The following is a 22439-nucleotide window of genomic DNA, read 5'->3' on the forward strand; positions in this document are numbered from 1 at the left end:
GGGCCTCTCACTGCCGCGGCCTCTCCCGTTGCGGAGCACAGGCTCCGGACGCGCAGGCCCAGCGGCCATGGCTCACGGGCCCAGCCGCTCCGCGGCACGCGGGATCCTCCCAGACCGGGGCGCGAACCCGGCCCCCCTGCACTGGCAGGCGGACGCGCAACCACTGCGCCACCAGGGAAGCCCATCCAGTTAGCATTTTCGATTTCTTCAGATAAATACCAAGTGGAAATGATGGATCATATGGCAGTTCTATTTTTAATTTTTTGAGGAACTTCCATATCATTTTCCATAGTGGCTGCACCAGTTTATGTTCCTACCAGCAGTAGGAACATCCTCGCCTTTTCTCCACATCCTCACCAACACTTGTAACCTCTTGTCTCTTTGATAATTGCCATTCTAACAGGTGTGAGGTGATACCTCATTGTGGTTTTGATTTGCGTTTCCCTGATTAGAGAGCGATGTTGAGCATCTTTTCGTGTACCTGTTGGCCGTCTGTGTGTCTTCTGTGGAAAAATGTCTATTCAGATATTCCTTTTTTTTAATCGTATTATTTTTTTGCTATTGAGCTGTGTGGGTTCTTTATATATTTTGGATATTAACTTCTTATTAGATATGATTTGCAAATATTTTTTCCCATTCAGTAGTTGCCTTTTCATTTTGTTGATGGTTTCCTTTGTGGTGCAGAAGCTTTTTAGTTTATTTGTTTATTTTTGCTTTTTTTGCTTTTGGTGTCAGATTCAAAAAATCATCTATAAGACCAATATCAAGGAGCTTACCATCTGTTTTTCTTTTAGGAATTTTATGGTTTCAGGTCATACATTTAAGTCTTTAATCTATTTGAGTTAACTTTTGTGTATGGTGTAAGATAGGGGTCCAGTTTCATTCTTTTGCATGTGGCTGTCCCGTTTTCCCAACACCATTTACTGAAGAGACTGTCCTTTCCCCATTGTATATTCTTGACTCCTTTGTCATAAATTAATTAACCATATTTGTGTGGGTGTATTTCTGGACTCTGTTCCATCTATCTACGTCTGGCTTTTTGCCAATACCATACTATTTTGATTACTATGGTTTTGTAATATAGATTTAAATCAAGGAGCGTGATGCATCCAGCTTTGTTCTTCTTTTTTAAGATTGCTTTGTCTATTTGGGGTCTTTTGTGGTTCTATACAAATGTTAGGATTGTTTGTTGCATTTCTCTGAAAAACGCCGTTGGAATTTTGATAGGGTTTGCATTGAATCTGCAGATTGCTTTGGGTAGTATGGACATTTTAACAATATTTTCCAGTCCATGAGCACACAATATTTTCCCATTTATTTGTGTCATCTTCAGTTTCTTTCATCAATATCTTATAGTTTTCAGTGTACAGATCTTTCACTTTCTTGGTCAAATTTATCCCTAGGTATTTTTCATGCAGTTGTACACGGGCTTATTTTCTCAATTTCTCTTTCTGACAGTTCTTTGTTAGTGTATCGAAATGCAACAAGTATTTGTGTATTGATTTTGTATCCTGCAACTTTACTGAATTCATTTATTCTAACAGTTTTTTTGGTGGGGTCTTTGAAGATTTCTATATATAATATCGTGTCATTGCAAAGAGTGACAGTTTCACTTTTCCTTTCCAATCTGGATAACGTTCATTTCTTGATTAATGGCTCTTGGGCTGGTCTTCTTGAGGCAACACTCAGTGAAGGTCTGTAGAGGTTGCTGCACCCTTGAAATGGAACAGCACTGCTCAACACAGTCCCCCACCTGGCCTGATTAGCATATGAATTTGCAAGCCCTGGTTTCAAGTAAGAGCAGACTGGGCTATTAATGAACTCGGTGTGAGAGCAGACTCAATGTTTACCTAATTCAGAAGTGAACTGAGAAAGAAAGAATGCAAAGGAAGTTAGAAGGCTCAAGGGGAGGTTGTGTAGTTACCCAGACTGTTATAATGAGTATATTGAGGCTCAGTTTGTTGTGGACCACTTTTATTCTGTCATCAGAAAGGAGCCCTCCCTGGGACTTCCATGGTGGTCCAGTGGTTAAGACTTCGCCTTCCAATGCAGGGGTTGTGGGTGCGATCCCTGGTCTGGGAGCTAAGCTCCCACATGCCTTGGCGCCAAAGAACCAAAACATAAAACAGAAGCAATATTGTAACAAATTCAATAGACTTAAAAAAAAAAAAATGGTCTACATCAAAATATCTTTAAAAAAAAAAAAAGGAAAGAAACGAAAGGAGCCCTCCCCTGCAAACTAGCTTGTGCCACCCGGTTGGCCGAGCTCTGAGCCCCTCAGAGCCTCTGTGAAGTATGCTGGGGGTCCATCTGCTTCAGGTCAACCCCCATTAGTAGTGAACTCATGGACTCAGGAATTTTTGCAATGAGGGTCATTTTCTCTTCTTACTTCCCTCCCGCCTCCCCCCACCACCTATCCTTGCAAAAAAGACAAAAATTCCATGGCACACCCACCCAGTGTCAGCATTCTTATATTAAGACAGATTTGCCTCTACTCACTTTGATATAGGAGCTCAGGATCTCAACTCTGTTATTAACAAAACTGGTCGGCAGAGTTGCTTTGAACAGTTGGCATATCCAAAGTGGTTGAAAAATGGTTTTCCATGTTCCTTGTGTGCATCCTTCAAGTTCATGGCTGTCGCCCATCACCACCTGAGAGTACTTAGTGCTCAGGGATAACTAAAGGGAGAATAAATCCTGCTTGCTTTGAACACAACCCAGGGTTCAGCATATGTTCCTGTACTGGCCAAGGCTAATCAGCTCTTTCCCCCTCCTCCCCTCTCTTGTGCCTGTAAATCAAGAGGCCCCAGGATTAGTCAACACAAAAGAGATAATTAGTAAGTACAAGCTGCTACCTTCATAGATCACCCTGTGCCTCAGATTCAAGCTAAGCCAAGAAGCTGAAACAAGCAACACTGCACAAGTATGAGCCTCTTTAGCAGACCATTTTTATACAAGGTTTATGAGTCTGAATGTTTAAATCTACCCTCCCCAGATATTGTAAGGATGTCTGGGATACGAGGCCAGAGGGGAGGCTTCTAAGTCATTTTATGAGGTTTTCCTTTCCTGGACTAAACTGTGTCTTTGGAACCCCAAGGATTTGAAACCGAAATGTCTTCTTAATGGCATAGTCTTGGGATTCAGAGATGTTTAAATACCTTAACCCTTCTCACAGATGTGGCAGCAGAATAAGATGCTACTTTTTTTCCACTGGGATATGCTATGTCCCCTCAGAAAGCCATGGCTTGTGCCTTTGCCAGCCATTTGTCCAATTGGAAAATTCATTTCCTGCTCTGGCAGGGCACATGGTCAAGGGCATTGCTGCCCCAAGAAAAGAAATACTGTTTCCAGTCCAACGAAATAGCCTAGGAACTTCCTAACCATGCCTTGTTAACCCGATACTGCTGGCTTACAGAGAAGTGTTCCACTTGTATGTTTATGACTTTGGAGCTGCTCAAATGCATGCTGGCTTTTATTTTTTCCATCACACAATGTTTCTTCCAATTTTTGAGTTTCTCATATCAACCACTTTGCTATTTTTAAGCAGAACAATTCAAAGCCAAAGTAGCTAATCAGAACAGTAAAACCTCACCAATTCAAGCAGGGAGCTTGTACTCTTTCAGTGAGGGAAAAACTAGCATTAGAAACCGGGGGCCTGTTTCATCTTCTATAAGATAAGAATGTAGGGTTGTAAAATCAGAGTCCTTTTCTACTAATATTAAAACCACATTTCATCAAATCATCATCATTGATTATAAGAAGCATCATATTTTATGTACCAACAAGAAAAAAAAATTTTTTTTTAACTTATTTGTTTGGTTGCGCCGGGTCTTAGTTGTGGCTCCAGGGCTCCTTAGTTGTGGCTCCAGGGCTCCTTAGTTGCGGCATGTGAACTCTTAGTTGCGGCATGCATGTGGGATCTAGTTCCCTGACCAGGGATCAAACCCGGGCCACCTGCATTGGGAGCATGGAGTCTCATCCACTGTACCACCAGGGAAGTCCCCTAACAAGAAAATTTTAAAACTGCCACTGGTTAAATCATTCCAAAACACCTTTAAAGATATCCCTGCAATGCATGGGTTGGTCAGATCAGACTTTGAAATCCATTCAGACAAATATGGTGACCTCTCCTGCCCTCTAGTTGTACTGTTTGGCATGAACTAGGCCTGTCCTTTTGGATGATCTCAGTAACAAAGTATGACATCACTTTTCATCTCCTTGGGGGTATCTTTCTTGCTAAGCAAATAAAGCATTTGCTGGTCTCTTTGCAAGAAAATCAGAAATTTCTGCCCTCCTTCTAACGACAAATATTTACCACCAATATCAAATTTACATGCCATTGCTCCGTTTTTGAGACTTTCCATATATACAGTAACTTTTCATTGCAATGCTTGATCATAATGTAATCTTTTCTAAGACATGGAAGATCAATTAAACTCAGTGGCATAGTACCAAGAGTGGAGGCAACTCAATGGAAGGGATGAGATGGACACCTGTGACCATGTTTCCTTGGACAGTGGCATTTGTGTCATGACTGCAGCTTGGCAACTGAAGCTGTGGGACCCCATCAATCACCCACGCATCCTAATCTCAGAGAAGTTAAAATGTGACAAAACAGGCATCTTAGAATGGTTGAATTATGGAAGTAGCTACAATCTGTTGAGAATTTTCTATATATCTGGCAAGATATATAGAACTAAACTCTTGACAAGACTTAATGTCAACCAGGCCTTACAGCAACCCAAGATGTATGTGCAGATTAGAAAGTTTAATCAGGTTAACAAAATTGTCCCAGATCACACAGCTAGGTAAATTTCAGAGCAAGGATTCCCATCCAGACAAAAACCATAGATCTGGTTCTGTAGGCCATATAAATCATGTGCATATCAACTGCAGACTGCTGTTTGATTCCATTCATAAGCATCGCTCCAAACAGGCTCTCAAAGCATTATTTAAAATAGCTCAACCATATAAGGTTTTCTGTAATGAGCTGGTAAAAATAATTTATAAATTAACATCCATTGTATGCAAATGGCCACTTCTTAAAGGGACTCGCCCATTTGATTTTTGCCTTCATAACCACTGGGAAGCTGGTTTGGCTGTCTGCGGCACTTCCTCACCACAGTGAATGAAAGAGTTAAATCCTCACCATTTGCTGATCAAATCCCGACCTAAGACCTGAGACGACTTGCCCAGTGACAATAGAAGTACATCCATAGCAAAATATGGACTTAGATCGGCTCAAACCTCGGTGTCCTGGCCCTTACGCTTGCTCTTTAACATGCAAGGTCAATGGATATAGACCTATTTTTTAAAGACCATGAATGTTGTTTTACCTTCCCAATGTTAAAAGACATGAAAACTTTTAGCACATGGGAGCCCCCGGCCCCTGGTCCTGGCCACTCAGGCCAGCCCAGAGGTAGAGACTGGAAACCAGCAAGCCTGCTTCTAGAGAATGTGAAGCTGAACCAACTCCTTTGGCTTTGTAGTGAGGGCATTTCTGTTTCCATGGACAGTTAAATATGGAATCTGGGAGGAGCTTTGTATTTATGGTCAGTGGTTTGGGAGCTAAACCCAAAAGAAGGGACTGAGAGGGTGACTAAGGACTTTCATGGTCAAAATAAACACCAGCAAGAAGGAATTGCCACATCCAAATAGTTGAAGAAGGCCAGCCTCAAGCCCTAGTCTTGTAGACCCCATGACAGCTCTCGTAATTTGCATTCCAGGGGCCAGTGTAGAGAGTGCTTTAACAGAATGCTGTGGACATCTTTTAAAAATTGTTCTTTCAAGTCATTCATTCATTTGGTTGGCAAGTGTATATTGACTTACGTCCGTGTGAAAAGGGAGAGGAACCAGGGGTGAGCAAGTCAGTTTCCAAGGGTAGCAAGCACAGGTACTTGAAGAGGCCCGAACAATGTGCAAAGCCTTCTCTGACCTCCTGCTGGTTTTGTTGCAGCTGCAAAGGCTCCTCCCACTATGGCCTCACCAAAGACAGGAAGAGGCTCTCTCAGGATGGCTGTCCAGACGGCTGTGCCAGCCTCACAGCAACAGCACTCTCCCCAGAGGTTTCTGCAGCTGCCGCCATCTCCTTAATGACAGACGAGCCTGGCCTAGACAACCCTGCCTACGTGTCCACAGCAGAGGACGGTCAGCCAAACAGCCCCCTGGACCCTGGCCGGAGCAACCGAACAAGGGGTGAGTCAAGTGTGGTTGTGCGGGAATGGGCTCCTTGGCCTTGGGATTGCCCTCTGTGGAAAGTTATAGAAACGTTTTTTCAAGGGAAAAACGTTCTGGTAGTTTTGGCAGCAACCCAACATCCAGTTCTCCAGAGTGAAATGAAACCGCGAGGACCTGAGATCATTAGAAATGTGTGTAATCTGACCTGGTGAAAGGGGTTGAAGTGAGACCTAGTGATTCATCACTCCCTCGGTGTCCCTACCTTCCCATCCAGGTGGCTCGAGAAAAGTGCTGTTATATTCCATCCAGCTCAGGAAATAAAAACAAGCAGATTTTAAATAAAACATCCGTATTGCATTGTAGAAAACTGAGAATATACAGATAAGCAAATTCTATCATCCCACCCCCTAGAAGTAATCACCGTTCACGATGTCTTGTGCATGTCTTACCAGCCGTGTCCATAAAAGAGGACTTCTGTGAATGCGTAGCTACTCTCCCTCCCTTCTCTCTTGTCCTCAGCACGGCCCTTTGAGCGATCCACCATCAGAAGCAGATCTTTTAAAAAAATAAACCGAGCCTTGAGTGTTCTTCGAAGGACAAAGAGTGGAAGTACAGTTGTCAACCAAGCTGAGCGGGGCAGAGAGAATTCTGAAAACACCACTGCCCCTGACGGTAAGTGGCCTCCCAGTAAGGCTGGGCTTCCAGAATGACGACTCCAGGCGTGATGACAATCAGACCGCCCCCCGCCCCCGCTTTCTATGACACCTCTCTTCCCAAGGGCATAAATATTTCTTACCTTGATTAGCCTACTTCTTGCACAAGCAACCAAAGGCAGAAATTATTGTTCTCTTTTTACATAGATTGAGGGAAAAGGTTTTGGAACCCTTACCTTCAGGTGCTAGCTTAGTGCATATAAAGAATAATATAGTTTTTTTTTTAACTGCATTATGCCTCAATTTTTATTTATTTATTTATTTTTGTCTGCGTTGCTTCTTCGTTGCTACGCGTGAGCTTTCTCTAGTTGTGGAGAACGAGGGCTACTCTGTTGCGGTACACAGGCTCTAGGTGCACGGGCTTCAGTAGTTGTGGCATGCAGGCTCAGTAGTTGTGGCTTGTGGGCTCTAGAGCGCAGGCTCAGTAGTTGTGGCTCACGGGCTTAGTTGCTCCACGGCATGTGGGATCTTCCCGGACCAGGGATTGAACCTGCGTCCCCTGCACCGGCAGGCAGATTCTTAACCACTGTGCCACCAGGGAAGTCCCAAGAATAATGCAGTTAAGTGAAGAACATTTAGAACAGTGCCTGGCACATAGTAAATGCTATGTAGGTATTTATTCTTATTACCACTTTGTGTGATGGGTGGTTCTGAGTGTTTTCCATGCATTAACTCACTTAATCTTCAACAACTCTTTGAAGTAGCTACTACTATTATCTGTGTTTTCCAGATGAGGAAACTGAGACACCAGGAGGTTACTTAGCTTGCCCCAAATTACCCTTCTAAACTTGGAATCCAGGTTAATGTGGTTCTAGAATCTATGCAAAGGAAGTTTCTGGATCTTAGATCCTATGTGTTTTCCCCAATATAAATGGAGCTGAGAAAATACTGTCCTGTCCTTTCTTTTCATCTAATATTAGACCTTTACAGCGGTAATAATAGTAGCTTAATTTTTTCTTTTGAGCTTTCCTGGGTGCCAGGTAATGCTCGAAGTCATTTAAAGGTCACAGTGCTAAGGATAGTGATCGGGATTCTCATTTTACAGAAGAAACTTAGACTCCGAGAGATCGGGTAACTAGTCCAAAGTCACCCAGCTGGAAAATGGCAGACCTAGGATTTTAACTTGGGTCCTCTGGCTACAGAGCCCACTCGTTTACCCACTGGATTAAGCACCCTCCACTCCTTCGAGGTTGGGAGGTAAATCCGAAACCACCGTCTTTATCATGTTCTCAGAGAACTTGCGAGCAGTCGTATAAGACCCCTGCTTATCCCCTCTCACCCTGTACACACGCTACGTGCTCTGACTACTCTGAACTTATTGCCGTCCTGTAAATACTGTGTCTCTCTCACTTCCATGTTGTTGTCCGTCCTGTACTCGCACGCCCCTTCAGCTGGCATCCTAATTCCTCTTTCCAGGCTCAGCATAGGCTTTGCCTCCTCCTGGGAGCCCTCCTTGACTCCCTCAGTCCTCTCTCCTTTGTGTTCTCAAAGCACCTGTATCTCTGTTATAGCAATGTCACCTTTCATTGTAACTGTACCAAGGGGGGGCAGGGGCTCTTTATCTAAGTCTTTGTGTTCTCAAGGCCAAGCACAATATCTGGCACATGATAGTTTTGCTGAATGTTTCTGCGATGAATAAAAGGATTATAACTTCCTTTCTGCCAGTCTTCCCCCCTTATTAAAGGCTCCTTAATTCCATTCCATGTAAAGTTTTCTCCTACCTGAATAAGATTGATTTGCATGTTTATTGCAGAAAGTTTTAAAATAAGAGATTACTATGTGTAAGACATTGGCCTAGGCTCTGTACTTTTTTTTTTTTTTTTACTGAAGTACAGTTGATTTACAATATTATGTTAGTTTCAGATGTACCACATAGTGATTCAATATTTTTATAGATTATACTTCATTTATAGTTATTATAAAATATTGGCTATATTCCTTGTACTGTGCAATATATCCTCGTAGCTTATTTATTTTATACATAGTCGTTTGTACCTCTTAATCCCCTACCCCATTTTGCTCCTCTCCCCTTCCCTCTCCCCACTGGTAACCACTAGTTTGATCTCTATATCTGTGAGTCTGTTTCTGTTTTGTCTATTTGTTTTTATTTTCTAGATTCCACATGTAAGTGATAACATACAATATTTGTCTTTTTCTGTCTGACTTATTTCACTTAACATAATACCCTCCAGGTCCATCTACATTGTTGCAAACAGCAGAATTTCATTCTTTTTTATGACTGAGTGGTATTCCATTGTATACATACCACATCTTCTTTATCTATTCATCTGTTGATGGACACTTAGCCAAGCTATGGAAGCAACCTATCTTGGTAAATAATGCGGCTATGAACACTGAGGTGCATGTATCTTTTCAGATTAATGCTTTTGTTTTCTTTGGATATATACCCAGGAATGGTATTACTGGATGATATGGTAGTTCTATTTTCAGTTATTTGAAAAACCTCCATATTGTTTTCTATAGTGGCTGTGCCAATTTACATTCCTGCCAACGGTGTACTAGGGTTCCCTTTTCTCCACATCCTCGCCATCATTTGTTATTGGAAAACTTTTTGATGATGGCCATTCTGACAGGTGTGAGGTGATTAGCGATGTTGAGCATCTTTTCATGTGCCTGTTGGCCATATTTGTACATCTTCTTTGGAAAAATGCCTTTTCATGACTTCTGCCCATTTTTTAATCAGGTTGTTTGTTTTTTTGATATTGAGTTGTATGAGCTGTTTATATAGTTAAGCTCTGTACTTTTATATAAAGATTATAAAATCCAGCTCCTGGCTCCAAGAAGTTCATTCAAGACTAAAAAAAATAAAATACCGTAAAGGGTGAGATATAAGTAAAGGAAAATGGCAGCTGTCAGGAGAGGAGCACCACTTCCCAGCGGGACAGTGTAATCCGTGTTTAAGGGGTGGTTATGACCTGGATGGGCATATGGGGATCTTGACTGTGTGTTGGAAAGTAGTGGGAGACGAGGTTAAGGCCAGATTAGAAAGATCCTGGATGCCATTTAGGAGTCTTGACTTGGGGCAGTGAACACACCTGAAAGCTTTTGCGTAGAGTTATAGCAGGATGGAAGCTGTGCGTCAGGAAGATGAAGATGGCAGCTGTGTTATGTGCGCAGGGGCTTCAAGTAGGAGAGAATGGATTTCCTCAGGTGCTCCAGGAAGCTATTACTCCACAACGGGGTGAGGTATTAAGACTCAGTGAGGCTGGTACAGGATTTGTAAGGCAACAAAGCTTTTAAAAATGGCCTTAGGATCTCGTTGCTTCAGGAAGTAACCCGCGGTGAGTATGGTGAACGCCCATGGTTTATCCATCCTTTTCATATCAGTAAAGAGACTGGCTTCACTACTTATCAGCTGGGCGACCTGGCCAGGTTACTTGACTTCTCTAAGCTTTAGTATTTCATCATCCAAAAAAAACAGGGATGATAATAATCTAGTTCAAAGGGTTGCTGTGAGGACTAAACAAACAAACAACAAAATGTCATGCAAATGGCTTAGCTCAATGGCCAGCATATAATAAACACTTGGTAGGGCTTCCCTGGTGGCGCAGTGGATGAGAGTCCGCCTGCCGAGGCAGGGGACACGGGTTCGCGCCCCGGTCCGGGAAGATCCCACGTGCCGCGGAGCGGCTGGGCCCGTGAGCCGTGGCCACTGAGCCTGCGCGTCCGGAGCCTGTGCTCCGCAACGGGAGAGGCCCCAACAGTGAGAGGCCCGCGTAAACTGTCTCTTTTCAGACCAGCACTAGTTTGGCAGTCTAAAAATTACTTTAACTCTGGAAGGGAAGGTCACTAGGGTCTCATTATTGTAGCTCTAATTAACATTTCCAAGTGTGACTGGGTATGTCCCTTCAGACTATCGAACATCCTTGATTGGTTAAATTGGGGAGCGTGGTTTTTGTAAATCCGTTGGGAAAAAGAGTAGAAAGGGAGGGGGAGGAGAGAAAACCAGCAGCTTTGATGATAATTTCCAAATCTTTCTTTGCTCAAAATGATTTTTTTTTAAAGAACTTCCATTTCCTTGTCACCAGACCTGTTCCAACAAATACTTGTGGATAGAGCCTACTTAAGGTAATCAAGATACTTTAAACATTAATTGAACTCGATCACCCAATCACTGTTAGCACCAGGAGCTGACAGATGAAGGCTGCTGCCCACAGACTTACAGCAAAGCCCGATTGCTTACATTAAATTAACTCCCAGTGGGGGGTAGAGACCCACATTTACAACGTCTCCAGCTTCCTCCGGCCGCTAAATTACTTTGTTTATCATGTTCTGCAATACTTAGAAATAATTTTAACTCCTGCTGCATTGTTCCTAGAGAGCTGAGTACTCGTTCATGACCTCATAGTTCATTAGGGAAAATGCATTAAGGTCATGGGTTTTGAAGATAGAGTGTTTTATGTAGAACCAGGCCTGCAGTTTTGATCTTTCCCGATGATATAATTAAGGGAGAATCTTAGGGCAGAGGCAGCTGTCAGCAGCTACAGGAGACAAAAGCATCAGCGCTCTCAACATCCTCAGTCGAGCCTCAAGCAACCGGGGAGGAGCTGCAGCTCCCGTCAAACTAGGTGTTGCGTGGCCGGCATTTCCTGGTGTCCCCCACTCCGTAGGCTTCTATTCCAGCCGAGGTGGAGAACAGCGCCAGTCGTTGCTGCTGGCTATGGGTCTGTAGACCAAGTCCCCTGTGGACCCCTGGCTTCAGGGGACTCTGAGGAAGGTGACAGGAGAGAGAACGTCATCAGGAGCCCCGGGTTCTGACCTGGCTCTGAGGACCACTGCCTAACTGCCACCTCCAGCCAGTGGTGTCACTTCTCCTCTCCGAGCTCACGCATCCTCCCTTGTGAAACAAAGGTCTGACTGTCCCTGTCAAACTGCACAGCCTGAGAAGCTCTTCTGTGTGTGGACCCAGCGGGCAGGGGCGGGGGACCGGTGACAGGTTTCAAGGGGAAAGAGCCCTCGGTAAAAAGGGAAAGTCTGGAAACACCAGCCTGGGTCTCTGAATCTCCTTTTGGCTCTGAATCCAGCCATACAAGCAGATCGGGGATGAACCTCTTGACGCCACCAGCTAGGCCTGGGCCTCTTTCCTGGATCATGAATTAGGCCATTTGACTTCCCTTTACTGACAACACGGTCTGGTAGAGAAGACTGATTCACTAAGCCTGAAAAGCAGGGCCTCCCAGGAGGAAATCTTCAAAATGATCAAAAAGAGCAGAACAGGCTCGTTCTGTTTTGCCCCTTGATTAGTAAGTGATCCAACTGCAGTCCATACCATAATGACTGTTCGTTCATTCCTCTTCATTCAATAAACATAGGCTGAAGTCTCCTGTGTACAGAGATCTGTGCACAGAACTACAAAACAGCCAGAAATTATGTCCTCAAGGATCTTAGAGTCCAATGGTGGGTATAAGAAATGGGCATGAATAATAATAATAATAATAATAATAATAGAAGGCTCGGTGCCATGAGAAATAAAGCTGTATGGGAAATGGGAAGTTTAGAGAGAGCAGGGAGAAGAGATCAGGGTAGAGTTTAATTGGAAGGGATCATTTCACGCAGGCCTTGAAGGAAAAATTGGGTTTAGGCCTAGAATGGAAAACATTCCAGGCAGAGAAACTTATGCTGGCACAGAGGCAGGAAGATGGAAAACATGTACAAGGAACGATGAATAGTTTAGTTTGGCTGGAACCAAAGTCTGGCAAGAAAAGGAGTGGTTGGAAATGTCCATTGGGGGGGTGTCTTAAATAAATACTGTCTCTGTCCATTTTAGTCTTTCCAAGGTTGTATCACCTGATTCCATATGGTGAAATTACCAGAGTCAAGATCAATCGAGTGGATCCCAATGAAAGCCTCTCCATTAGGCTTGTGGGAGGCAATGAAACCCCGCTGGTCCATATCATTATCCAGCACATTTATCGTGATGGGGTGATTGCCAGAGACGGCCGGCTACTGCCAGGAGACATCATCCTAAAGGTAGAGACCACGGCTGTGGAGCCATGAAGAGGGTCTTAGCAAAAGTCACTTCAGAGCAAATCATTGGGTGGATGGATGGATGGATGGATGGATGGACGGATGGATGGACGCATAGGTAAAGCACTAACATAAATGTGGAGCCGTCACTTTCCATAGTTCTTACGTTGATATGGCTCTTCATACAGGATTTGTAATCTGAGATAGGTCCCTAACCCTTCTGTCCTTCTTGTTTTGTTTTTGGTTTTTTTTGGCCCTGCCACACAGCATGCGGGATCTTAGTTGCACGACCAGGTGCCCCCTGCAGTGGAAGTGCAGAGTCCTAACCACCAGACCACCAGGGAATTCCCTTTCTTGTTCTTTTGATCTCTCTTTCTCTCTCTTTGTATAAATACTGTCTCTGTATCAGTTTGTCTCTGTGTTCCCCTCCTTCCTCTTCCTTCTGCTATCTTCCCCCTCCCTTTTCTCTACCTCTGCATTCTTCTCTCTTCCTTCTCCTCCTCCCTCCTCTCTCTCCCTCTCTCACCCTTTCCTCCCACTTTAAGTAGCAATAACATAAAACAATATAAAACTGAAGGCTGTATCTTCTTAAATTGTTTTTAGAGCAGATAAATGGAACATTTTATATTTTATCTAATCACTTACATTCACACACCCCTCTAAAGTAAATTTCCTATAGCTTAATGGCCCTTCACACACACACACACACACACACACACACACATCCCTAAGCTATTCTGCCAACCCACAGACATTCCAGGGCAGACAGGTGGTGGAAGAGAACACGTTGGGCATTACTGTCCTCTGAGGCTTGCCTGAGGGGAAGGATGCTAGGGAGGAATTTTCAGAAGAAGAGAAAGGATAAAGGAAGAGTTGTTTATCAGACAGAAGTCCAACATGTGCCAAAAGTGATAAGAAAAAATCCCTGCCGTGGTCATATATTTCCTGTCTGATACTCAGATGACAGTTTCATCCCATCCCTTCTGGGTTGCTGAGGGGCCAGCTCCTGATACATCGTGAGCTGTTTCTCTGGCAAAGAAATTCTTATTGTTTGGAAAAAGAGGAGAAAGAACTTAAAGCAGTTATTGTAGAAACACTGATATTCTCGCTGGCCTCCGAGGTAGAGTATGATGAGGCAGGGCCCGTCAACCTCAAGGGACAGCCAGCCGTGCAATCAGCGACACTCTGCATGGCTTCCTCCCAGCTCTGTGGAAACTATGCTGCCTGGGACGGTTGCATAAGGAAAAGCTTTTCGATTCTTGTGGCCTTCAACTGGCACTTGCAAGCAAAAGAGCTGCCAGGAGTATTTAGCAGGCGACCCTGACTTTCTTTTGGCCTGGGTGTGATGGGGAAAACCAGACATGGGATAAGGTGTCAGAGCAGGGCCAGGTCTCTGAGCTCACCTGTGCTTGGACAAAGGTGATGAGCCTTGTCCGAGCATGAGGGAGCCTCCATCCGTCCCTGGAGACGCAACAGAGGACTAGCGATTGCGCGCTGCAGGCAGGCCCGTGAAATCTCATTCCAAGATTCTTTTAACAGTTGGCTGCAAGTACAGGAAATCTTACCAAATCATAGAAATTCAAGAAGGTTGTTTCTCTTCTGTGAGGCCTCCTTCCTTAAGCACAGAGTGTAGTGCTGCTGTGAAATTATTTTCTTCCCAGGCAGTGACCACTGGGATCTGAAGCCTTCAGGCTGGGCCTGCCTAGAGTAATTAAAACCAGAAAGCCCCATGCAGCATCGGCCCTGAAGATCATTAGTGAGGCACAAACGAGTGGGCCACGCTGGAGGACATTTAAGCAGCCAAATGACGTGATCCAGCCTTTCAATAAAAGAGCCTAGAAGCTTCCATTCACATCAGTTTGTTTGAAACTGTAGAGATGTATTTTTTCTCTCCTTTGCTGAGAACATGGGCAAAAGACCTTGTAGGTGAACACCTGGAGACTTGACACACACACACACAAACACTCACACACATTCAAGCCTAGAAGCTTCCATTCACATCAGTTTGTTTGAAACTGTAGAGATGTATTTTTTCTCTCCTTTGCTGAGAACATGGGCAAAAGACCTTGTAGGTGAACACCTGGAGACTTGACACACACACACAAACACACACATTCACACACTTGCCAACACACAAATATTTTCATGTACACACACATTCTCTCCCTCCCTCCCTCCCTCCCTCCCTCTCTTTCTGTCTCTATCTCTGTCTCTGTCTCTCTCTCTCTCTCTCTCTCTCTCTCTCTCTCTCTCTCTCTCACACACACACACACGGTAGTGGGGCCTGGAAGTTCCAGTACAGGTGATCCAGGGAGAAAAATTCATCTGGAGATGTTTGGAAAGAAAATGCCAACTCAGTTTGATTTAAACAGCAGTTTAATGTAATCATTAATCAGAAATTTTCTTTTCTTCTTTTGCCTTTTCCCACTTTTCTTCCTTCTCCTCCCCCCCCTTCAGCTGAAAAATAAGTTTAGCAAGCAACAGAAAGGAGGGTTAGGACTATATAAATTCAAGGGCCTGTGTAAGGACAAGACTGAAGAAAGATGGTGTCTGCTGAGAGAGAGTTGAAAAGGTGTGCAGCTAATACTCAAGGAAACCGGGTTACAAGTCCTGTTGGAAGATTGGGGGTATTTGGACAGAGAAGAAGGTGATAGAGCAGAGTGGTCCTTCAGGAAGGGCCCCAGTGAGTCTGTGGGCTTGGCCTTTGGGGCAGGGTTGTGGCCGGTGGAGCGGACGGCTCGCTAGCTGCAGATTCTGAGGTCCCCTTGCCCTAGGTCAACGGCATGGACATCGGCAACGTACGGCACAGCTATGCCCTGCACCTCCTGCGGCAGCCCTGCCGGGTGCTGTGGCTGACGGTGCTGCGGGAGCAGAAATTCCGGAGCAGGACTGATGGGCAGCCCCTGGACACCTATGGGCCCCGGGATGACAGTTTCCACGTGATCCTCAACAAAAGCAGCCCGGAGGAGCAGCTTGGAATAAAACTGGTGCGCAAGGTGGATGAGCCTGGGGTGTTTATTTCCAACGTTCTGGATGGTGGCGTGGCAGACCGACACGGTCAGCTGGAGGAGAACGATCGCGTGTTAGCCATCAATGGACATGACCTTCGGTACGGCAGCCCGGAAAGCGCAGCTCTTCTGATTCAGGTGGGTCACGGGTCATTAAAAGATCCCAGTCAGAAATTGCAGCATGATCAGGAACGCTCATCACCCTGACCCACCTACCCTGTTACTACCCCGTGTGACATACAGCGCCTCCCTTTCGAGGAGTCGAGGGTGGAGGGCCAGGGAGGAATATTACTCCAGCAAATGGTGTGTCTTGGGGTCATGGCCGTTCCATTGGTGTTGCCAGTCATCCAGTCTGACTGCAGGTAAACACGTTGGGCGAGGTGTTGCAACCTCACCGGGTTAAGATCACTCAAGGTCAGCGGGGTTGTGTCATCCCTGTACCTAGTGTGATCATCATAGACCCAGGGCTCACTCAGATGTGTTCTGGACGCTTCCAAGACATCTGGTTGCACCGACTCCTGTAAGAAGCTGTGCCGTGTGCCCTCCAGGGATCCTGTGGACAAGAAACCACTGTAGGATTGGCTAAGGCTGAGCCCTGTCTCCATGGCTAAGTCCAGCCCCCTTCGAAAGCCCAGGGGAACTCAAATATGAACCTAAGGAAGTCCCCCTATAAGAGAGGCATACAAATTATCATTAGTCAGGCAAATAGAGCTCACGATAGCCTGACATTAGTGCAAACTAATTCACTCTCCTTACAGGAGCAATGTTACCAAGCCCCAGCATGCATCCTGTTGACTTTGGCTGGGTCACCATGAGTTTTTCTTTTTGTTGTTGTTGGTTTTTTTTTTTTTTTTTTTTTTTCATTGAACTATAGTTGATTTACAATGTTGTGTTTCAGGTATACAACAAAGTGATTCCGTTTTACATATATAATTTATTCTTTTTCAGATTCTTTTTCCTTATAGGTTATTACAAAATATTGAGTGTAGTTCCCTGTGCTATACAGTAGGTCCTTGTTGGTTATGTATTTTATGTATAGTAGTGTGTATATGTCAATCCCAAATGCCTAATTTATCCCTCCCCCACCTTCCCCTTTGGTAACCATAGGTTTATTTTCTATGTCTGTGGATCGATTTCTGTTTTGTAAATAAGTTTATTTGTATCTTGTTTTTTTAGATTTCACATATAAGCAATATCATGATATTTGTCTTTCTCCATCTGACTTACTTCATTTAGTATGATAATCTCTAGATCCATCCACGTGGCTGCAAATGGCTTTTTTTCATTTTTTTATGGCTGAGTAATATTGCATTGTATATATGTACCACCTCTTCTTTATCCATTCCTGTGTCGATGGATATTTAGGTTGCTTCTGTGTCTTGGCTATTGTAAACAGTGCTGCAATGAATATTGGGGTGCATGTATCTTTTTGAATTATAGTTCTCTCCAGGTATATGCCCAGGAGTGGGATTGTAGGATCATATGGTAACTCTGTGTTTAGTTTAAGAAACCTCCATACTCTTCTCCATAGTGGCTTTACCAACTTTCATTTCCACCAACAGTATATATAGGAGGGTTCCCTTTTCTCCACACCCTCTCCAGCATTTATTATTTGTAGACTTTTTGATGATGGCCATTCTGACTGATGTGAGGTGATACCTCATTGTAGTTTTGATTTGCATTTCTCTAATAATTAGTGAGGTTGAACATGTTTTCATGTTCCTGTTAGCCATCTATATGTCTTCTTCGGAGAAATGTCTATTTAGATCTTCTGCCCATTTTTTAATTGGGTTGTTTATTTTTCATCATGAGTTTTTCTAATGTTCTCTGAGCGTCCAGCTTTATTCCCAGAGAGACAGGCTTTGTTCTGGGCTCTTGTATTCTAACCCTTTAATCCACTTCATTTAGCCAAAATGTATTAAGTTTTTCTGCTTGCCTAGCCCTGGATTAGGTGCAGAGAACAGGGAGATGATGACCTCTTAGGCTGGTCTCCCAAAGGAGTCCACAGTCTAGTAGAGGAGGTGGACATTTTCCAGATGACTGCCGTGTGGTGTGACAGTGTGTAATGGTGAAATTAAGTGTAGTGCTGGTATAGACAAAGGAGAGTGGTTTTTTTTTGTTTTCTTGTCTTTTTGTTTTTAACTGAGATGGGGTCTAGAAATTCTTCACAGAGGAGGAAGATCTTGAACTGGGGTTTTGATGGATCAGTAGAAGTTCTCTAGGTGCATGAGGCAGGGAGGGTCGTTCTAAGGAGACACAACACAAAAGACTGTTTCCCCAAAAGCCAGTCAGGGAAATGGTTAACACCTGGAGAGTGGTATACACTTTAAAAGCAGCAATAGATAAGGCAGGAGTGGTAGGCAAGGGCCAGATCATGTAGAGTTTTACAGGCCATGATAAGGAGCTCAGACCTTACCCCCAAGGCCAGGAGGTGTCATTGGAAGGGTTTAAGAAAGGAAGTGACATGATTTTCTAGCAAGATCTCTCTAGAGGCAGTGGGGAGCTGATAGGAGAGGGGCAAGAACAGAGGCCTTGTCTTAAGATGCGTTTGCAGTTATCCGTCACGTCATGTCAGCTTCCACTTAGTGACTGAAGTATTAATTCTTCAAGTATAGACAGAGAGTCAGCAGCAGTAGCTGACTGGTCCTTTGTACCAAGTTCCATGGAGGATGACATTCAGAAGACAGAGCCTACTCTCAAGGACTTGATCTTCTCAGTACAAACAAATCTCCCTACCCTTGGGTTCCAGTCATGGAGTTCTTCCAGGTGTTGGCAACTCTTTTCACTGTCGTATGTGTGGTATCTTATCCCTCTTTTTTGAGGAGAACCAAGTAGCGGATGAAATTATTGTCATTTTAAAGGTGGAAAGCCTGAGGCAGAGGGTGCAAGGGGACTTACCCTGCTTCCTCCGTCCACTGGGACAGGAAGTACATGGGTGCTTTGGTCCCCGAGCTGGGACTTTGGGTGGTGCCCCAGTTCCAAGGTGATTCTTAACCTGATGGACGTCCATCTGCCCTATGGGGCCTGAGGTCATGCCCTGTGGAGCAGGTCGAGCACAAAACCAGAGTTACAAGAGACATTTCCCTTCTGGAGTTTATGCCATCTATTCCCAAGTTCACATGCCCAGCTCCAACTTCTCTGAACACCACACTTACATAGACAGCTGCCTCCTTGGTATCTCCATGTGGCTGTCTAAAAGGCCTCTCAAATTTAATGTCCAAAAGTGAACCCTTGACTTCTCCCCCCTCCACCCCTTTCCAAACCTGCTCTTCCCCTCAGTCTTTCCTCATCTCTAGAAATGGCACCACCATTTTTTCAGTTACTTGGACCAAAAAGAATCTTTACTCTTCCACATCCCCTGCCTACAATTCATCTCTCACCAACTCCATGGCTTGGATCAGCCAGGCCACCATCACCTCTCTCTCTGCTCAGCAGTTAGAATGACCACTTTACAGAGTCAATTCCACCATGTCGCTTTCTTGCCCTCAGCTCTCTGATGCTTCCCAAGGCACTCAGATTAAAATTCCAAATCCTTACAGTGGCCTGCAGAGCCATGCTAATCTGGTCTTTAGTTGTCTCTGCAACCTCATCTTAAGCAAAGGGGAGAATTTCTGGTATTCTCCCCCTTGTTTAACCATGCTCAGTCACACTGCCTTCTTGCTATTCCTCAAACATTTTTAAGAACTTTCTCAACTCAAGGCTGATGTTCTTGCTGTCCCTCTGATCAAAAGACTCTTACAAATGTCTGTATAACTCCTACACTTCGCTCAGGCCTCTCCTCAAATGTCACCTCCTCAGAGACACCTTCGCTGACAATCCCACTTGAAGTAGCATCTCCCACCCTCAATTCTCGATTCTGTATCCTCTAATCTTGATCTTCTTTTTTGGGGCCATGCCACGCGGCTTGTGAGATCTTAGTTCCCCAACCAGGGATCGAACCCGTGCCCGCTGCATTGGAAGCGCTAAGTCTTAACCACTGGACCACCAGGGAAGTCCCTAATCTTCTTTATCTTCTACCAACAAATTATGGTATTATTACCTGCCAATCTAGCATAGTATAGTACAGTAGAGTATTATATCTCAAGCACTTAGAGATATGCCTGGCAGTAATAGGCACTCAATAAATATTTGAATGAATTAGTTCAGTCAAGTTATAAAAATGTATAGTTATATATAATTCACACATTAATTCCTTCTCATAGGGATATTTTTTGTCAAACCATTTACTGAAGAACAAGCACCAAATCCACTTTTACATTATTTGTCCCCAAGGTAGAACTCTAGTTTTTGTTGCCTTGAATTTGCTCAGTTATTATTGGTTGAGCACCTTCTAAGTGCCAAGAGGTGTGTAATACAACAGTGAACAAGACTGACACAGTCCTGGCCTCTTGGAGCTTGGAATACATTCCCACCTCTCCTCAAATACAATTAAGTCAGCATTGAGCAGGTGGTGTAGCCTGTATGTACCAGTGGGTGAGAACAGGATATAGACAATGTTTATGAAAATATTAATCCATGGAAAAGGAAAAGCCCTTGGTTTTTTCTTTGTGAAGAAACTGCACTCTAAGCATGATTTTTTTCTCCTTAAAAAGCAGACTCTTGGGTGATCATCAATTTTTTTTCCCTGTTACACTTGTCAACTCTGCAGGTCAGTCAGTGCAGCTCACATTCTGAAGATCATCTGCCAACTATCCTTCCCAATAGGTGAAAGAAAAACTCCCTTACTCATGTCACTTGGAAAACTCTTGATTACATATGACATTCTACTTTTGTAGATTAGTAACAGAAGAGGAAAATATTTTTTCCCTGAGAAAGTTAATTTATGAAATAAAATCTTGCCTAACAGTGGAATTTCCTAAAAGATTCTTCTGCTTACGAAACAAAGCCAGTGTACTTTATAGGCAGTGGAAGAGGAGGGAGAAAAAAAAAAAAAAAAGCTTGGGCAAAACTAGTTGGAAAAGAAATGGAAAAAGTAGAATGCTGGGCAAACTCAGTTAAGCGATCTCAAGCATGAATTTTATTTATGAGATACTCGTAACACACACCAAGCTGGGGCGATTAAACTAAATGCCCTTCAAAAGCTGAGACTCAAATTTCCAACCAATCCTTGGCTGCATTGGCCTTGTGTGTCCACTGCATGAATCATATTTGCCTTACAAAGAAATTCCCAAACAACATGTCCTTTTGGTCATGTTTTCTCCCACAGTCCCACACATTCTGCCTTTTTCTACATTATTTCAGGGAAAAGTTATTACAGAGAAGCCACAACTGTTTTAAATTTGACCAGCTCTACATATGTGGAACCGTAACCTTGTCTTACTCAGCAGCAGCCCTAAGGGCCAGACTCCAGAGTAAGACAGATGGAGAGTCGTACTCCTTTCAGAGACAAACCCGATGGAGACAGAAGCTTCAATTATAGGGCAATTGCCTTATTTAGCAACTTCGTACAACTTTATATTTCTCCCTTGTCAATTTAAGCTTTTTGAGCACCATGACTAGAATCTCTACGAGAGTTGTTGAACTGTCTGGTGTCATACCTAAAATAATAGAACAAAGATGTATGGGCCAAAGGTTTGAGACCCTAGCGGGGAAAAAGACATTTCAACACCCCAAACCTGGGAGGTTCCACATATATCTACCCAATATTCAATATGAGAATGATTTCTGCTGAGAGTTATGCCTGTTTTGAGATGCTCTCATCTACCCGCAGTTACGGATCAGTTAATAAATGAAGAAAGCAATAATGGATTTCAAATTTGAGTATCTCTTTTTTGTGCCTTTTTTTCTTAGCCAGCTTCCCAGACTTGAGGCAGAAGTTGAAATAATTCAAAGCCATTTGCAGAGGTTGTGATACAATAGGTTTTCGTTAATACTGGCCCATGTGATTTTTTTTTCCCCTCACATGAATTAATATTTAAATGAGAAGTTACTTCACCAAAGAACAGTTGACGAGCAGCTTCTTCAGACTTTTAATTTTTTTTTATTATTTTTTTAACATCTTTATTGGAGTATGATTGCTTTACAATGGTGTGTTAGTTTCTGCTTTACAACAAAGTGAATCAGTTATACATATACACATGTTCCCGTATCTCTTCCCTCTTGCGTCTCCCTCCCTCCAACCCTCCCTATCCCACCCCTCTAGGTGGTCACATACCACCTAGCTGATCTCCCTGTGCTATGCGGCTACCCCCCACTAGCTACCTATTTTACGTTTGGTAGTATATATATATATGTCCATGCCACTCTCTCACTTCGTCACAGCTTACCCTTCCCCCTCCCCATATCCTCAAGTCCATGCTCTAGTAGGCCTGTGTTTTATTCCCGTCCTACCCCTAGTCTCTTCATGACGTTTTTTTTTCTTAGATTCCATATATAGGTGTTAGCATACAGTATTTGTTTTTCTCCTTCTGACTTACTTCACTCTGTATGACAGACTCCAGGTCCATCCACCTCACGACAAATAACTCAGTTTCATTTATTTTTATCGCTGAGTAATATTCCATTGTATATATGTGCCACATCTTCTTTATCCATTCATCTGTCGATGGACACT

General features: G+C 43.8%; 1 protein-coding gene across 5 annotated transcripts in view; it reads left to right on the plus strand.

Moving 5' to 3' along the window:
* LNX1 (ligand of numb-protein X 1) overlaps nt 1-22439 on the plus strand; it is a 207855-nt gene that overhangs the window by 149460 nt on the left and 35956 nt on the right. For all 5 annotated transcript variants that reach the window (XM_028491833.2, XM_028491835.2, XM_028491834.2 and 2 more), the window contains 4 exons: nt 5957-6195; nt 6697-6849; nt 12679-12881; nt 15653-16024. In XM_028491833.2, the coding sequence (XP_028347634.1) occupies nt 5957-6195; nt 6697-6849; nt 12679-12881; nt 15653-16024 (967 nt within the window). The remainder of the gene's footprint in view (nt 1-5956; nt 6196-6696; nt 6850-12678; nt 12882-15652; nt 16025-22439) is intronic.

This window comes from Physeter macrocephalus, chromosome 7 (assembly GCF_002837175.3).
Source record: "Physeter macrocephalus isolate SW-GA chromosome 7, ASM283717v5, whole genome shotgun sequence".
NCBI lineage: Eukaryota > Metazoa > Chordata > Mammalia > Artiodactyla > Physeteridae > Physeter > Physeter macrocephalus.